Source organism: Marmota flaviventris, chromosome 14, assembly GCF_047511675.1.
Source record: "Marmota flaviventris isolate mMarFla1 chromosome 14, mMarFla1.hap1, whole genome shotgun sequence".
Lineage (NCBI taxonomy): Eukaryota > Metazoa > Chordata > Mammalia > Rodentia > Sciuridae > Marmota > Marmota flaviventris.
In genome coordinates, this window is record NC_092511.1 from 25918234 (window position 1) to 25936050 (window position 17817).

General features: G+C 35.1%; 1 protein-coding gene across 7 annotated transcripts in view; it reads left to right on the forward strand.

The window, feature by feature from the left end:
• Rasgrp3 (RAS guanyl releasing protein 3) overlaps positions 1–6864 on the forward strand; it is a 111159-nt gene extending 104295 nt beyond the window's left edge. For all 7 annotated transcript variants that reach the window (XM_071601481.1, XM_071601486.1, XM_071601482.1 and 4 more), the window contains exon 18: positions 2201–6864. In XM_071601481.1, coding sequence (XP_071457582.1) covers positions 2201–2209 — 9 coding nt within the window. In that variant the 3' untranslated portion in view covers positions 2210–6864. The remainder of the gene's footprint in view (positions 1–2200) is intronic.
• The last annotated feature ends 10953 nt before the right edge of the window (positions 6865–17817 follow it).

Consider the following 17817-nt stretch of genomic DNA (forward strand, 5'->3'; position numbering starts at 1 on the left):
GCTGCCTGAAATTGTTAGTCGTTCCAGGCACTAACTCAGCCTACAGAGGTTGCTTCCACGAGCACCCCAGTGCCACTGAAATCTCAGAAAAAAGAGTTTCTTTGGGTGAACTTGGAGCACAGGATGGTGTCTATTTTTGGACATCTCTGAATCCAGGGGAGCACTTGCTTCTTGCTTTTTTTTTTTTTTTTTTTTTAGAGAGAGAGAGAATTTTTTTAAATATTTATTTTTCAGATTTCGGTGACACAACGTCTTTATTTAATTTTTTTTAAAGAGAGAAAGAGAGAGGGAGAATTTTTTAATATTTGTTTTTCAGTTTTCAGTGGACACAATATTTTATTTTTATGTGGTGCTGAGGATCGAATCCAGTGCCCCGAGCATGCCAGGCAAGTGCGTTACCGCTTGAGCCACATCCCCAGCCTGAGCACTTGCTTTTTAACAACAGTGAAATTGGTCATGTGCTCACTTCCCCTGACCTATCATAATCCAAGTACTTAAACCATGCTCCTGAGATAGGAGAAATTCACAATCTGTTAGGTGTAGAACAGTCACTTACATAGGTAAGGTTTCCTGACTTCAGTTCTACCCCATGCTCTTGGACTTAAGTTTCCTGATCAATAATCACTATTAGTAAATATAGACAAAAATCCTAGTTTTTGAGAATTTAATTTTGTTCTTTAGAAATTAAGCCTTTATATTCAAATGTACTCTTAGGTCTTTAATTTTCTCCTCTCATTAATCATAGTGGTTCACTGACCACTAGTATTTAATTTCATTTTTGCTAATTAATAAAATAGTATGCGCTTATGTAAAATATATATATGTGGTATATGTCTCACTCCAATCCAAATCAGTAACAAACGAGAAGACAATTAATTCAACTTGTTCAGGGAAAAAGCAAAAAGAACAAACAAACAAAAAGGGACAAAATTATACGCAAGAGTTGAATATGTAGACAGAGGAGTTTTCAAATTCAAGAATTTTTCTGCCAGACAAGATCAATAAATGGTATTAGAAGAAATGATCTGTGCATTAAATATTAAATATCAAGTGATAGTTACAGTCCTATAATTAAAAATGATAAAGACAGATGCATCATCAATCCATATTCTTATGCTCTAACTGATTATCATAGACTGGGTAATTTATAAAGAATAAAGGTTTATTAACTCACAGTTCTGGAGGCTGGGAAGTCGAGTATCAAGCTGCTGGCATCTGGTTAAGTTTGTACTGCTGCATCATAACAGGGCAGAGGGTAGCATCACATGGTGAGACAGAACGAGCAGGCTATCGCAGGTCCTTCTTCTTATCATAAAGCCACTAATGCTATCATGGAGGCCCCACCCTCATGACCTCCTCCAATCCTAATCACATCCCAGAGGCCCCACCATTGACATCTGAATTAGGGATCCATTTCTCAACACATGGGGAACAGATTCAAAATACAGCAACAGGAAAAAATAGCTGTGTTTTAATCTGTGTATTGCCTTCAATGGAGTTCCAGAATTTATAGTCATTTTAAAGTATAAAGGTACATAAATGATGTCTGTATCAGTGGATATCATCACACAGTGACCACTAAGCCTCTAGATTATAGGGCAGGTGAAGATTGCTCTCTTGGCAGAACTAATATGTGTATTTCCTATGTAATTTTCCTTATCTTTGCTAAATTATATCTAGCCAACAGGGCTGGTAGTTTAGCTCAGTAGAGTACCTGCCTGGCATGTAAAAGGCTCTGGGTTTGATTCTCAGCATCACAAAAACTAATTAATCTAGGAAACGAATATTTAGCCTAGAAGGACTGGAAAATACTGGAATAAACAAAATTCAATGTTTATGAATTATATATGACATATACATACAGTCATACATGCATACATCTATATGTATGTAAATTTTTTTGTCATATACAAATTTGTATTGTCGATTACAAAGAGAGAAGCCTTTAACAAGGCACCTCTGAAGAGATGGTTTTGTAGGGTATTCTTTAGGAAACACAGCTGGACTCTACATAGGAGTCTTTGAGATTCTATGTGCTGGGTGGGCTACATGATCTTTTCAGTCCCTCTAAATCCTGAGATTACAAGGTACTGATCATTTGAGATGTTCCCTAAAATTCAACTAAAAAGCCACTTTCTAGGAACACCTCTGTTTTGTGAAATGAGACCCATTTACCAACAGGTTCTGATTTGTTTTGAAGGATGGCTGACTTCAGGCTGAGGAAAGTGGTGGCAATCAAGTTGGCTTTGGAAAGGATCAAGACGAAAAACTCTGAAGAACTCTCCAATCTCAGGGAGTTATCTGGGAGAATCTCTGGGTGTTTACTGCCTCCTGAGGTCATTGGATCGCCCTGACTGGGCTATGGGACAGAGGATTTGCCCTCACTACAAACTATTTATTCTCTCCTCCCCTGTCCCTGGCTAGGTGCCATAAACTATGTAATCTGTAGTTTTCTCATGCATCTTTCTCTAGAGCCGTTTATATACGGGTTAAATGGAAGCTTTTGTGCATGTACTTGATACTCATTCTCTAAACTCAGACTTTGCTGTTTTTGTGAGAATATTATTTCAGTGTTTTTATAGACCTCGTGTGTGTATGTGTATGTGTGTGCGTGCGCGTATGGTTTGTAGGGGTGTGTGATGAGGAATTATTTAGAGGTCCTTTTGTGTGCTTTTTTGGATGGGACCGAGTCTTATCCTTTCCTTAGGGATGAGAAAGCTCTTCAGATCCTGGAGTGCAGTGGCTTTTCTGATGATCAGCTCCAAGGAGAAGCTGTTTACATTGCTTCTACCACATGTGTGGTTGCTGGGATGTGTAATAAGTCACACATGTGTAGATCACCAAAGTCTTAACCAATTCTGCATCACTAAGGGGCCATGACGTAGCCAGGAAAGCTCTCCTAATATTCAAATAGCCATGGGGGAAAATGAACTCTACCTGTCCCATCTGACTGAGCTCATGCATCTTTTTGAAGACTTCCAAAATAGGAATACTAAAATTAAGAAATTAATTCAAGGTTTGGGTGACAAAATTTAACACTAAACAAGCCACCAGGGAAAATGCAAAACAACCCCCAATTTTTAAAAGCCCAAAGTGATTTTAAGATCCTTGTTTGTTTTTAAAGAAAACTTTGGTTCTGAAAGATAACTCTGTACTCTTCCTAATAAATTCTCATCCATAATTGAAGAATATTCATAGAAAGAAAATTATAATTAATTGCCTTTGATGTTTTATTTGAATTTTTAAAATATTAATAGATTAATAGTTTAAATATCTTCTTGTGACCCAAAATAACTAGATGTGGGTCTATTTCTTAAATGATTAGAGAATAGATACCCTAATTCAAGATTGTTCAAAAGTCGAGATGGGATTGAGCCTGAGGGTGAAGGGAATGATCTGTATCTCCAGTCAAAAACTGTATTCCACAGAGGTACCACTGGTCCACATTGGAGGCTGAAGCGTATCTAGTGTATGTCAAGCTGACAGTGCTTCTGTGTGGGGCAGTCACTTCAGTAAGGCTTTGTTCTCTCTCTCCTTCATTGAGGAGAGTTGAGAACGGTTTTGCAAGCAAACATGTTGAGCACCTGTTTGGGGCAGGGCCTGTGCTAGATGCACAGAGTCAAGACTTGGTCTTGGCCCTGGGGAACTGAGAGTCCGTGGATGCGAGGGCAAAATAGCTCCAGTGATTTAAAAGATGGTTCCAAATTTGCTAGAACTGACTTGTGCCAAACAGGTTCAGAGACTGGACTGAAATGAAAGTATTAGTTTTTAGGGAGCTGTGATTAAGTTAGAAAATAAGAGAACTGGAACTTCAGAGGGCAAACAGCCATCTCCAGGTGTTGGTTCCATGTAAATAGGCTATCTCTTCCTATTCAAAAATGCAATAAAATACATGTTAACAACAACAGAAAATGACAATTTAAGTACAGGAAATGTTCTTGTGTTAAAAAAAAAAAACCTCAAGAAAATTCATGAAGAAACTTGTTAATAAATGTTGGACTGTTCTTTTTCTGCTCAAAGGCATTATTTAACTTGATACTTTCAGTTGGGATATTTATGAGTTTCGTATATAGGAAATGTTTTATATTGTCAGCCTTCCTGTAACAAAGATACTAAATGTACCCTGAGTAAAAAATAAAGACAAAAACAAATGTTTCTATGTGTATAAGCTGTGTGTACATACTATGTGTAGACACACAAACACATGACTATTATTAGTTTGCTAATGAGGAATTTGAATCCATAATGAAGATGCTTTATAATTTTAATTGTGTAATGTGACCATAAGTGAATGGTGACTCTGATGCTTCCAATCTATCAACTTTCCATAATGAGTAAAATAAACAAAATAGGCAATGCCACAATGGACCAAAAAGAGTGGTTACAATTTTTCCTCCAGACCTTTGTTTTGTAAGTTTGATGATCATGGTCACCTTAAAAGTCAAAACCAAAACTAAAACCAAACTCTTACCCGGGAATATTAGGTAGTACAGGGCAGGATTTACTAGATGTTTCCATTGAGTCTTCATTGAAGGTTGTACAGATTAGACTGATGCTTTAGATCTGCCCAAACTGAAGCAGCTGTTACCGGCATTTGAATCCTTTGAGTTGAGTGGCTGCCTCCTGAGCAACACTGTCCTCAGATTACCTGGTCGCAGCCCCACCAATGGTCTGAGGGGGTGGCTATTTAAAAATGAAGGCAGGACTCTTAGGAAAGGGGACACAAACTGTTATTGGTGGTAGAAGTTTAAGTATCCCTAGGATAAAAGCATTACTTCTGACAAAATGAATGACTACAGAACTCTAGAATGATTCAGGAAGTAAGTTCAATCAAGTCGTATACTTTCAAATAGTCCAGTTAAAAAAAAATTTTCAATTTGTTTACAGAGATAAAACAATAGAACAAAATATTAAAATATTGACTCTAGTAAAGGGTTCATGGATGGATGTTCATTGTACTATTTTAAAAGCTTTTCTGGAGGTTTCTAGTTTTTTGTTTTTTTTTAAGTTTCAGGAAAAAGATTCATTCTCTTACTGTAAATCATTTAAAAAAATAACAACGAGAATAAAAACAAAAAACAAGTTTCACTTGCACAGAAACCAGGAATGTTTTGAAAACCTGGGCTCAACAGAGAAGGGCATCAGAGGCTAATCAAAGAGGATTAAGGAGGGCAGAGATAGAAATTGCTATGGTAGAGAGGGACTCAATAGGTCTGATATCTCACCAACCAACCACCAACAACAAAAAACAGGCAGCAACAAATATCCATCAGAGAAGGGGCACACTCTGATGAGTAATAGAAGGAACAGGGATATGTAACTCACAGGTATCTAGGGTTTTCTGGGCCTGATTTGGTTCTGAGAATAAAATCAGGGGCATACCAGGCAAACAATATTGGCCAGAAACACTTTTTATGACAGTAGAGAGCTAATCTTGAAGATTAAAAAACAAAAATACCACAGTTACAAGTCCCTACAAGGCTTATTGAACTCACACTCAAAATTTGAGATCATAAGAAAAATTTCACCTGCCCCGAACACTATCCTGGCTCCTTCCCTATCTGAGCTTCTCACACATTTTGACATAGTATATATACACGGAGTATAACGTATTCTAATTAGGATCCCAATCTTGTGGTTGTACATGATATTCTCACACATTTTGAATAAATTCTGAAAATTAAATGGGCTGAATTCATCTATTAAAAACAAGGCAAATTGGGCATAGCATTTGGGAGGCTTGAGACAGGAGGATCACTTGAGCCTAGACCCAGAAGTTAGAGACCAGCCTGGGTAACATAGCAAAACCTCATATGTAGCAGAATACAACAGACACTAGTATGGCAATATGTAAATCAATGGATGTGTAATTGATGTGATTCTGCAATCTGTATATGGGCTAAAAATGGGAGTTCACAACCCACTTGAAGAAAAGTGTGAAAGATGATATATCAAGAACTATGTAATGTTTTGAACAACCAACAATAAAAAAAAAAAAAAAAAAAAAAAAAAAAAATTAAATAAATAAATAAATAAATAAATAAAATAAAAATTACAACTCATAACAAAGAAAATCCAATATCCAATTCTATGTAGGCAAGAGATAAGAAAGCTATAATAAAATGATTCAGTTGGCTGAAAAATGTAAGATATGGGAAAAGATATACCAGGCAATTGTAAGCAAAGAGAAAACATCAGTCATAAATATAGTATGACATAATATTCAAGGTACAAAGACAAAGTCACACATTTTTAAGGCTAAAGTTTATAGTTTGCAATAAAAATAATTGTAAATGTTTTGATATCAAATTCATAGGATCACTATTTACAGAAGAAAAAGCAGAGGAGATTCAAAGATAAATACACAGAAATATGTTAATGGTAGAAGACATTCATTTTCACCTCATTCAGCTCATGATTAGCCCAGTACCAAGTACTTACAAGGCATGGGACCTGTGCCATCCAGTAGGGCAGCCACTAGCTACACATGGCTATTGAATACTTGAAACATAGCTAATCCAGACAATGCTAAGTGAAGTTAGCCAATCCCCAAAACCCAAATGCCGAATGTTTTCCCTGATATAAGGAGGCTGATTCATAGTGGGATAGGGAGGGGGAGTGTGAGAGGAATAGACGAACTCTAGATAGAGCAGAGGGGTGGGAGGGGAAGAAAGGGGGTATGGGATTAGAAATGATGGTGGAATGTGATGGGTATTATTATCCAAATACATGTATAAAGACACGAATTGACATGAATATACTTTGTGTACAAACAGATATGAAAAATTGTGCTCTTTATGTGTAGTAAGAATTGTAATGGATTCTGCTGTCATATGTAAATAAAAAATTGTTATAAGTTCAGAACATGCCAGATTTCAAAGAATTAGTACAAAAACCAAGAAGATAAGCATGTCATTGATAATTTTTGTATTGACTACATGTTATAATGCTAACACTTTTGACACAATAGGTTAAATAAAATTTACACATTTTTTATGCTTTCTTAACATGGATAGTTTAGAAATAAAATGCATATCTGGCGAATATTATATTTTAATTGAAAAGTGGTGTTATTCTAGAATAATTAAATAACCATAACAGCTAACATATATAGTGTATTCATTTCATTCCAGATGCCATTCTAAATGTTTTGTACTTATTAATCCATTTAATCCTTAAAACAATCTTAAAGGGTGGATGCCATTATTATAGACATTTTCAGGTGAAGAAACTGAGGCATAAGAAATTAAGTACTTTGTATAAAATTATAGTAGTGTATCTGGGATTCCCATTAGTCTGGCTCCAGAGTTTGTACTCTAAATCACAATGCTACAATTGATAAATATGCATACTGAGCTCTGTCCTCTGAAACAGAGATATATCTTCTGTTCCAACTTCAGGGAAACATTCACAAAAATTAACTGTAGATTAGGCCTCAAGAAAAAAAAATCACTAAATTTCAAAGATTGGAAAAATACAGTTAAATTTATATCATAATGTTATAAAATTTGAGCTTCAGAACAAAACCAGAAAAAAAATCAAGTATCTGAAATTCAGAACTTAAAATAAAATGAAACCCACCTCTTTCAAACTTTTCAAACAACTCTTGAATCATGGAGAAAAGTGAAATTGAAGAATGTATAGCAAGTGGTCATGAAAACACTGCATATACTGACCGTAGGATACAGCATAAGCACTACTCAAGAGGAAAAACTAGTCTTAAACACATTAACGGACAAAAAAAAAAAAAAAAAAAGTACTAAATAAGTGCCTACTTTGCTCAAATCTACACAAAGAAAAGAAAAAAAAAGGTCTAGTTAAAATGTATAAATGTATAACTGTCTAGAAAAATATAATCTACAAAACTGACCTAAATATAAAGTGTTATTTGAAGAGCTTCTATCCAAATGAAGCTCAAATGATTCCACTAGAAAATTTTATCAAAGTAGAGATAATGTCAGTGTAATTGTTCTGGAACACAAAAATCTTCCAGAATTTTTCAAATGAAGCAAACTGAATGTTGATATTGATACCAAAACCCAATAAGAATTATTCAAAATAAGAGAACTACAATAATTTCATTTTTTAAAAGAAAAGCAATCTGGAATTTAAATGCAATAAAAATATGAAAATATACCAGGAATTCAAGAATGGATCAGTATTCATAAATTCATGGATATAATTGTGTGAATATCTAAATAAATAATGTAATTGTTTGATCATTTTAATAAATGCTAAATAAACATTTGACAAAATTAAACATACATTTTGATTTTAAAATTCCCAAAAGTGCTGGGTATGGTGGCGCATGCCTCTAATTCCAGCAGCTTGGGAGGCCAAGGCAGGAGGATAGCAAGTATAAGGCTAGCCTCAACCATCCAGTGAGGTCCTGAACAACTTATTGAGAGATGCTGTATCAAAACAAAAAAAGAGCTGGGGATGTGGCTCAGTGGTAAAGCACCCTTGGTTCAGTCCTTGTAATAACAACAACAACAACAAATCCCAAAAGTAAGAATAGGTGAAATTTTCTGGATACGTTTAAAATATACATATCTATTTCAATTCCCAAACCAGCATAATCCTTAAAAAGAAACAGTGCAAGCATTTCCACTGACCGTAGAAATCTATTTTGTCTACAAAGTTCTCACTATTTTACCTAAGACTGCCTTGGAGAAATTGTTATACAAATAGATAAAAAGAAAATACAATTATGCATACTTAAAAGTACATGAAATTATAACTATGATATGATCCTATATTTAGAAACCCAAGAGAATCACCTGAAAACTTACTACAAACAGTAAGAACAATCAATAAAGTAGCTTGGCTTTACATTCATAGTTTTTCATAAATCCTCACAGCAATCAGAAGACAAAAGACTCCACAAATCAGTGACAAGAATAGGTAAAATGTCTATGAATAAATGTAACAAGAAACAAGCAAAGTATACAAAGATAACTTTAAAATTCAAGAAATGCAAAGGAAGGCCAAAACCAAGGGTGAGGCACCAATTCTTGGGTGAGAAGAAAACATTATGAAAATTTGGGTTCTCTTTCAGTTTACCTTTGAGTGTGATCTTATGATTCCATCAAAACACTTAAAGGAGCTTTCTTTTTCTGCTAGTAAATTGATTTTAAAGTTCTTGGAGGTGGAGGATGACAAACATAAACACTAGGAAATACCTGAAAAAGACTAATGAGTGAGTAGTAATTAGCCCTATCAGATATTCAATAGAAAGCCTTAATAAGTTAACCGTGTATTACAAGTGCTGTGTAGATATGAATTAGATTAGCAAGTCCACAAACAGAAAAAATATGACAATTAAATATATGATAAAGTAGGCATCTTGTATCATTTTAAAATATTATTCATTAACTGATTTGAGGTAACTATGTAGTAATCCTAAATTTGGATTGATACTTCAAAACTTATATCCTGATAATATTCCAGTGAATGAAAGATTTAAGTGGAAAAGAATAAAATCATAAAATAAATCACATGGAAATTAATATCTTACTGAAGCATGTCTAAGTGTGACATAGCACCTACAAGTTATAAGAGAATATTTTTTTTAAAAAAAAATCATCTGTGTAAAAATATATAAATAAAAGGTTCATGTGGCTCATCCCACCAAGAGCTAAGTGAAATGACTGATAAAAAATTTGAGAATATTTGCAAATCCTATTATTAACACAGAGCTAATTTACTTAACAAATGAAGCATTATGACTTTAAAAGGAATTCAATATCCTGGTTTGAAATAAAATGGGCAAAAAAATTTGGGGGAGGGGTGATAATTCACACCAAAAGAAATCCATTAGAAAATTATGAAACCATGCTACCCATTAATTAAGGGAAATACAGGGGCTGGGGATGAAACTCAGTGGAAGAACACTTGCCACCACACAAGGACCTCGGTTCAATCCCTAGCATCACACACACACACACTCCTCAACTTAAAATTACACTGTGATAGCAGTGTCACATACAAGACTCAAAAAAATTGAATAATCTTTTGGCACAAATGATACACATATCACTTTCATGAATATAAATTTGCATAACCTTGATGAAGATGATTCCAGCAATACTTGTCAAAATTACAGATGTACTTTTTTTTAACCTACTAATTCCATATCTGAAAATTTATCTTAAAGATAATGACAGTCATAATAGAAGACCAGCAGTAACTGCTAGTTCCAGTGTTTACTATGGCAGGTACTGTTCTAAGTGGTTGAAATAGGGTGGTTCACAGAGAAGTTAAACCACAGGCTCCCAGTCACACATACAGTAAGTGGTGAAGCCAAGGATCTGTGTCCAGAGTCCTTGCTCTTACTTGTGACCTCTCAAGCTACATTTGGATTTAAAAGAAGCAAAAGGTTTTTCACAAGTGTTGTGTGGGAAAGGAGATAATCAGAAATAACTCTAAATCTATCAATAAAACCCTGGTAACATGGTTACGGGGCTGGGGTTGTGGCTCAGTGGTAGAGCACTTGCCTAGTGTGCATGAGGCACTGGGTTTGATCCGCAGCGCCACAATAAAAAACTAAATAAACAAAATAAAGGTATTGTGTTAATCTACAATTAAAAATTTAAAAAATGGTTATAGCTATACAATGTAATACAATTCAGGTACTTTTTAAAACAGAGGAAATTCTGTATCAATTAGTATGGGAAAGTTTCCAAGATAATATTATTACTTTATTACTTTATTTATATTTGCAGTCCTGGGGATTGGACCCAAGGCCTCACACATGCTAGGCACATGCTCTATCAGAGCTACAACCTAGCCCAAAGATAAATTTTAAATATAAACCAGGGTGCAAATATATACTGTATGTCAACATACAGAATGAATGAGAATGTAAAAAGAGTGAACATATTCTCTTTGCATGTTTAAAGCACCTCTGAAAAAAGTCAAAAACACACATCTAATATATGTCTATGAGATGGAAAATGTGGCTCAGTGGCAAAGGTTGGGGAGACTTCCTTGGGTAACTTTTTTTTTTCATTTTGAATTTCAACTATGTATCATCTATTCAAAATTAAATAATAATAACAGCAACAGAATGAAATCATTCCTCCTTGTTAGACCGATGTTACAAAGGGACACATGCAGGGGAAGTGCCAAGGAGACACATGTAAGGATTGATTCCAGAAGAATGCATACTCTTTTACTAATCTCTTAATGAAACAGAAAAATCACAGAGCTAGTTGTTAGAAGAATTGAGACAGAAACTTGATTTTTCAAAAACATCTATCATTCTTGTTTTTTCTGTATCCAAAATGACTTCGAAGGTGGGTTTTTGTGGCACAAGCGGTAGAGGCTGTATTCCCAAGAAGGGGCTTAGCATGCTAAACAATATGCAGAGTCTATTATAATCTGCTTGTCTAGGTAGTACATTAGTAATTAAGTATTCCACAGATATGCATATGGAGCATATGGACATTTGTCAGACTAGGAGTCTTCAAGCCATTCTGTCCATCTGCACATTTTTTTAAAATATTTTTTTTAGTTGTTGGTAGACCTTTATTTTATTTATTCATACATGGTGCTGAGAATCAAACCCAGTGCCTCACACATGCCAGGCAAGTGCACTACCGCTGAGTCTCAGCCTCAGCCCCCACCTGCACATTTTTGAATTTATAATATCTCAACATAAATTTAAATAATTTTATTTCTATAAGTTGAAATGAGCATTAACTGTGATTAGAATATATATTTCATAACATGGTCTAACAACATAAAGATTTTAACTGATTTCTTGCATTAAGACCTCTTTTGAGTGTAAAAGAAATTGTTTAGCAGTTTGTGTGTGAGTTTTATCCAGTATCTCGACAGATTTGTTTTTCATTAAACATTCTAGTTATGTTTAAAACAACCCGCATACCTAAACACCCTGTTTTGATTACTTTGGACTCAGAATATCCCTAGACAGGCCAAAGGAAATAGGTATAAAAGGATTTAAAAGGCTAGAATGCTTTGAAGAATGCTTTTAGAGGCTACCCTAAAACCAATTATTTTGATTTTGATTGTTTCCTTGGTACTTGGATGGTTTTATACTTTGAGGCACAATTCATAAGAGGAAGATGTGGGATACATCTGGGCCTTTTGTAAAAGGGGAAAAGTTGTTTTCTGCAAGTTTTGGGAGAGGGTACTGGTGGAACACAAGGATCTGGAAACTGATTCCATTGCTTTAGGTAATCCATACAAGCAGCATATCCCTTGCTATGGCTTTTCATAAGCAGCAAAGCTAAATTATTGGTATAAGTCTACCTTCTTCCTGTACTTTTTTCAAGTGCTGGGGATGGAACCCAGGGCCTTGAAGGTGCTAACAAGTACTGTCCCAGTGATTTATATCCTTAGCCCTATTCTATTTCAGATAACAAACAAATAAGCCAACAAAAAACAAAAAAGGTGCCCAGCTAGAGGGAATGTTCTAAAGAGATAAAAAAATTCTGTAACATGGGTCAATAAGCAATAAATCCCTCAATCTTCAACTTACTCCCTTTGTTCTTGACAATGCAGTTACAAAACTACTTATTCTACAAGTTGCAAATTCAATACTATGGGAAAAGATTTTAAAACAACTAGAAAAAGCATAAGAATGCATAACATATTGCCCACCATAAATTCTGTATGTGGACCTTGGAAATACTTTGGGCTGTTTTGAAGTTGTAAGAAGGGGAACTGAGTGCTCTGTGTGTTGGAATATTTGTTCCAAACTTGAACCAGGAGAGGTAATGAGGTAAACTCCCTAAGATTCTGTCTAGGGAATTCCTGAGTACTGATACCTCTGTACTGATGATAATGGCTCAGCAGTGAGTGCATATTCTGCTGTATACTGTGGTGGGAATGTTAACATCAATTATCACACTTAATTTTCAAAGAGCCTCTAAGAATTTTACAGATTGGAAGATTAAGGTTTAGCGACGTTAAATAGCATGCTGAAGGTCACATAGCTAGTGCACCAGAGTTCTGGATTCAGATCAATTGCCTGAATGCATTAATTGAAGGGCTAGACAAATACTTGATGCATATATGCACTGTTCTCAAATTTTACTAAGGGTTTACATTTCATTGCCCTAGTTTGTTACAGAGTAAGTGCCAATAGAGAAAACATGCATTCTATTACTCTTCCTTCCATAGTAAGTACTTAAAAAACTCAGTAACCAGTAAATTATCAGAGAGAGGCACCAAAAACTTTGAACTATCATATTTCACCATCCTGTAAAACAAATTATAAGGTAGCCCTCACTCATCCTTTTAGGTTGAAATTTTACCTTCTGCTTGCTTCACTAAACTTTTTTTTCCACTAATTTCTGATAATCAAGAATCAGAATGAAGTAAGAGTCTCTGCAGTATATAGTTTTTTTTTTATCAGTCGTCTTCCATATACCACATGAACTGGTTTCTAGTAAGAAACAATTGTGAAGCAGAAAAACATGAGACATTAGAGATGATGTTGGCTAAGGGCTCGATAAGTGCCAGAAACTATGTATAACAGAATAAACCTATCATGTTCTGAGTAGTACCTTTCATACATTTCTCAAAGAAAATCTGACTGACTTCAACATTTTTGTAAATGCCCCATAAAGAATAGCTGGAGACCATAATTTTGAATGAAATGAGTCGGACTCAGAGAAGTGTCATAGGGAGACTCATATATGGAAGATAGAGGAAGGGAAAAAGGGTCAAGGGAAGGACACCATGAGAACAGAAGGGAGATCTTAGGGAAGAGGAAAGAAATCCACAGGAGGGAGAAGGGAAGGAGTGGAGGTACTGGGAAATGAAATTATTTTTAAGTATATACAAATATGCCACAATGAAACCCCTACTATTCTATATTTTTAATATGAACCAACAAAATTTAAAAAAAAGACAGTGAGTGCTAAGCACATTTCCTTTGAATTTCCTAAAAATTCTGCAATAAACACTTTTGGGTTCTTAGAGATCTTCAATTACATTTCCTTGAAAATTCCCCAGGTGTTCCGTGATCTTTCCGAGTATATCACTTCATTCCATTAAATTTTACGCTGTTATTTTACTGTCTTTCCCTTTTCGGTGACGCTCTGGATCTATTCTCAGTTTACTCTCTTCTTTCTCATTCTTTCCCTAGCCTCCTGTCCTGTCTTTATTCTGAAACTGCTTGTGAAAAGGTCACAGGCTGTAATGGCTACCTTTCAGCTCTAGCTTGTTGAATCTCTGGGTAGCACCTGGAATTGTTCCTTACTGAACTCTGGAGTGTGACGGCATTCGGTTTCAATCTGACTCCCCTGCTTAAAAGCTATATGGATGTGGGCTAGTCTACTCAACCATCCTGGCTGTGCCCTCTTTACATGTGAAATGGATGTTAAGAGTAGTGTTCATGCTGCTCTTGTTAAAAAGAAAAGCTTTTAACAGTTTACTTGAACAAGGCTTCTAGAACCAGGCGCCCTCCCGGCTTCACAATTTCCAGGTACATCTACAGCTAGATAAATGGCAAAAATAAACAACTCCATTGGCTGTAGAGGACACTTGCCTGTGACTTGATGACAAGGGTATACTTTTAGGTTGCAATTTGTTTATACATCAGCCAGGGTGTGTTCCTTATGTTGAGGGGGCTGCTTTGGGCCAAACTTTATCACCCAAGTACAAAGACTGGTTTAGGCCAAACTTAACACTTTTAATAAATAACTACTTTTACTATTAAACCAAGCCTCCCATAGTTTTCCTCTTACTCTGTACCTTAAATGACTGTTTCCCAAGACTCCATCCTTGATCCTCTGCTTTTCCCCACACCTGGGTGATTAAATAAGGAATCATGGTTTTGCTTAAATGTTCCAAGGCAAAAATCCTTGGATTCCTGTTTGGGTAAGTCCCAAACCTCTATGTCTAGGCATTTTATGGTAATTTCAAACTGAAAATACCACCCCCATCCCTTTCTCCCGTTTCCTAATTCTGATTAAAATTAATGGCGTTCTCCATTCAATTACAAAACAATAAAAAACAGGTGTCATATTAAATTTCTTGTTCTCACTTAACAAATTGCAAAATTTCTTTTTTTTAAAAAGAGAGAGAGGGAGAGAATTTTTAATATTTATTGTTTAGTTTTCGGCGGACACAACATCTTTGTATGTGGTGCTGAGGATCGAACCCGGGCCGCACACATGCCAGGTGAGCGCGCTACCACTTGAGCCACATCCCCAGCCCCCAAATTGCAAAATTTCCACTCCAGCTTGACAAATCTGCCTTTTCCCCATCTCTATTACTTCCTTAGTTAAGCTTCATTATTTATTATCCCAATTTTGGGCCTCCTCTCCATGAATTTATTCTGCATTCTAGCCTATAATTTATATGGGCTCCAAATCTGAACGTCCCATCCTTTTTGTTGTTGTTGGTGTGTATGCTACTGTACAAAAAATAAATCCAAGTACTAAGGAAGGCACATAGAGCCCTCTATTAATGGACCCAACTTTTGTCAATTTCATCCCCAAATGAGTGGTCTTAAACACTATGGTATTCTGTTCCCTGGCCTTTCAGTGTTCATTATGCTGCAATTATCTGTTTCTGGCTCTGTCATTAGACATTTCATAGGGCAGGGACTTTCTAACTTATCTTTGTACCTCAGCCTAACACAGTGCTGAATTACGGCAGGCACTTAATATTGGTTTTTTATTTTTAAAACCTTTTGCAGTGCTGGAGATGGAACTCAGAGCCTTATGCACACTAAACAGGTGCTTTACTATTTAATGACATCCTCAACTCAGCACTCACTTAACTGAACTGTAGGCCTTTTTTTTCTTCTTGAAGAAATTATGTCAATTTAACAAACACTGATCATTTAAAGATTTTCCTTATCCAAGATTTCTCCCCAAATTCCTAGAAAACATGTTATTTTTTTCCTCTGATTTTTCCCACCACCATTTACATTTGGTGGGCAGTCAGTGATTTATCATGGGAGTTCTCACACCATCGGTTATGTTTAAAAATCAACGTCCTTACCAAGAACAAAATGTGCAGATGATTGAAAAGTATGCAAGGTGGAAAAGAAGTTCTAACCCTGAAATGCATACCTGTTTCAATCAGTGATTTGCATTCTAGGTACACATGAATGTATACAAATGTACAAATGCAGCAACGAACAACAGAAAGAACAGTTCTAGTTACAATCATGCAAGTGAGCAACGAAAGAAATAAAAGCAGGGAAACAGAAGTCTCATCCATCACTGTATACCCAATGATGGATGTATTTTTCTGATTAGGTAAAGTCAATGGCCCCCTGTTCAAATCAAAACAAAAAATAATGAATCACATACCATAACTATCATCCAAATTACTTAAGAAGAGATGATTAATAAAACCTATTTCTAAAAAGGATGTAATACAAGTAGACAAAGTATCCAGAAATATAGAATGGGTACTACCTAAAACAATTTCAAGTATAAGAATACAGGAGATTTGGACACTGGTAATCAGTTAAGTGTACACAGAAATGATTGCAAGTGCTTTTCTTCAGCAAGAATTTATTTAATTCTATTCCGTGTATGGCACAGTTGGATACTAGGTTAGTTTGGATCTAGAACAAGAAATGAAAATGATAAGTCAAACAACTGTAAAAATTCTCAAGAAAATACAGACATTCTGTTCTGGTTTCAAGTAGCAGGAGGAAACAAAAGCATTAACGAAAAGTATTGTTTAAGAGATATTTTAAGATATTTGTGTGAAATATTCCCTCCTAAAATTTTCCTTAATTCTCCAAGAAATTCCCATATGCCCCACTCTAATAAATCACTATTTACTAGAAGTTTAAGAATGTAAGATTAAAGATATCTTCCATACAAAACCTAAGAACTGTACCATAATCAGTCTAATTGGTGGTATACAATATCCCGTTTCTAGAGAAGTTAAATCTATAGTGAAAAGGAGAAACTCAATTCTTGTATGATTTTTAAGGTAGAGACAAATGTCTAGTTTGAAGTAGAAAATGAGGATTTAAATATCAGAGCCAACATGGAGAAATCTATCATTTGTTTTTATACATGCTCATGTTTGAAAAAGCAATCTAGTAATTATTACATTTGTCAAAAGAATGAGTACAATGTGTATATTGTGGAGTCAGGCTATAAAACTGATTAAAGCAAATGCAAACCTACATGTGAACAGATTCTAAAATATAATTTCAAGATATGAAACCAGTCAATTTTATTTCTAATAGGAAATTCCTGTATGTACAAAACATTTATTTAACATCAGGAGACCAACTCTTACAATGTTTAAAACAGAACTTAGAACTTTAATGATGAAACATTTTGAACATTTTAGAATGGCATCTGTTAGCTGAAAAACAGGCAGGTGAAATTAACAAAAGGATCAATGAGGTCTTTCAAAGATGGTTTTAATTATTAGACGTTCTTAGCAGTTAAGTAGAACATTTTCAATGGTAAGACATGATTTTCCTAAAAGTTGGTTTTTCATTTAATAAATGTATTTTCAATCCACTTCCTTTTAAGACCCCCGCCCCCATTTTTAAAGAAGAATGGAGAAACAAAACTCCCAAGATTAGAGACATTGATTTATCTTAGGTGTGACAACAGCTACACCTAGTGGCTGGAGTTGAGTAATGCATTTTTCTAGCCCTATTGTTATAAAAGTAAATTCAGAAATGATCATTTTTCAACTTATTTAGGCTTTTAGGATAAGTGTGACCTTTTACTTAACTACGTTTTAAGTAAATACTCAAGAATCTTTGGGAACAAAAGCCTTGGATCATAAGCTTGAACCAAGTATCCAGAATTTTTAGTATTCAAAAGTAGCTAAAATAAAACTCAAACCAAA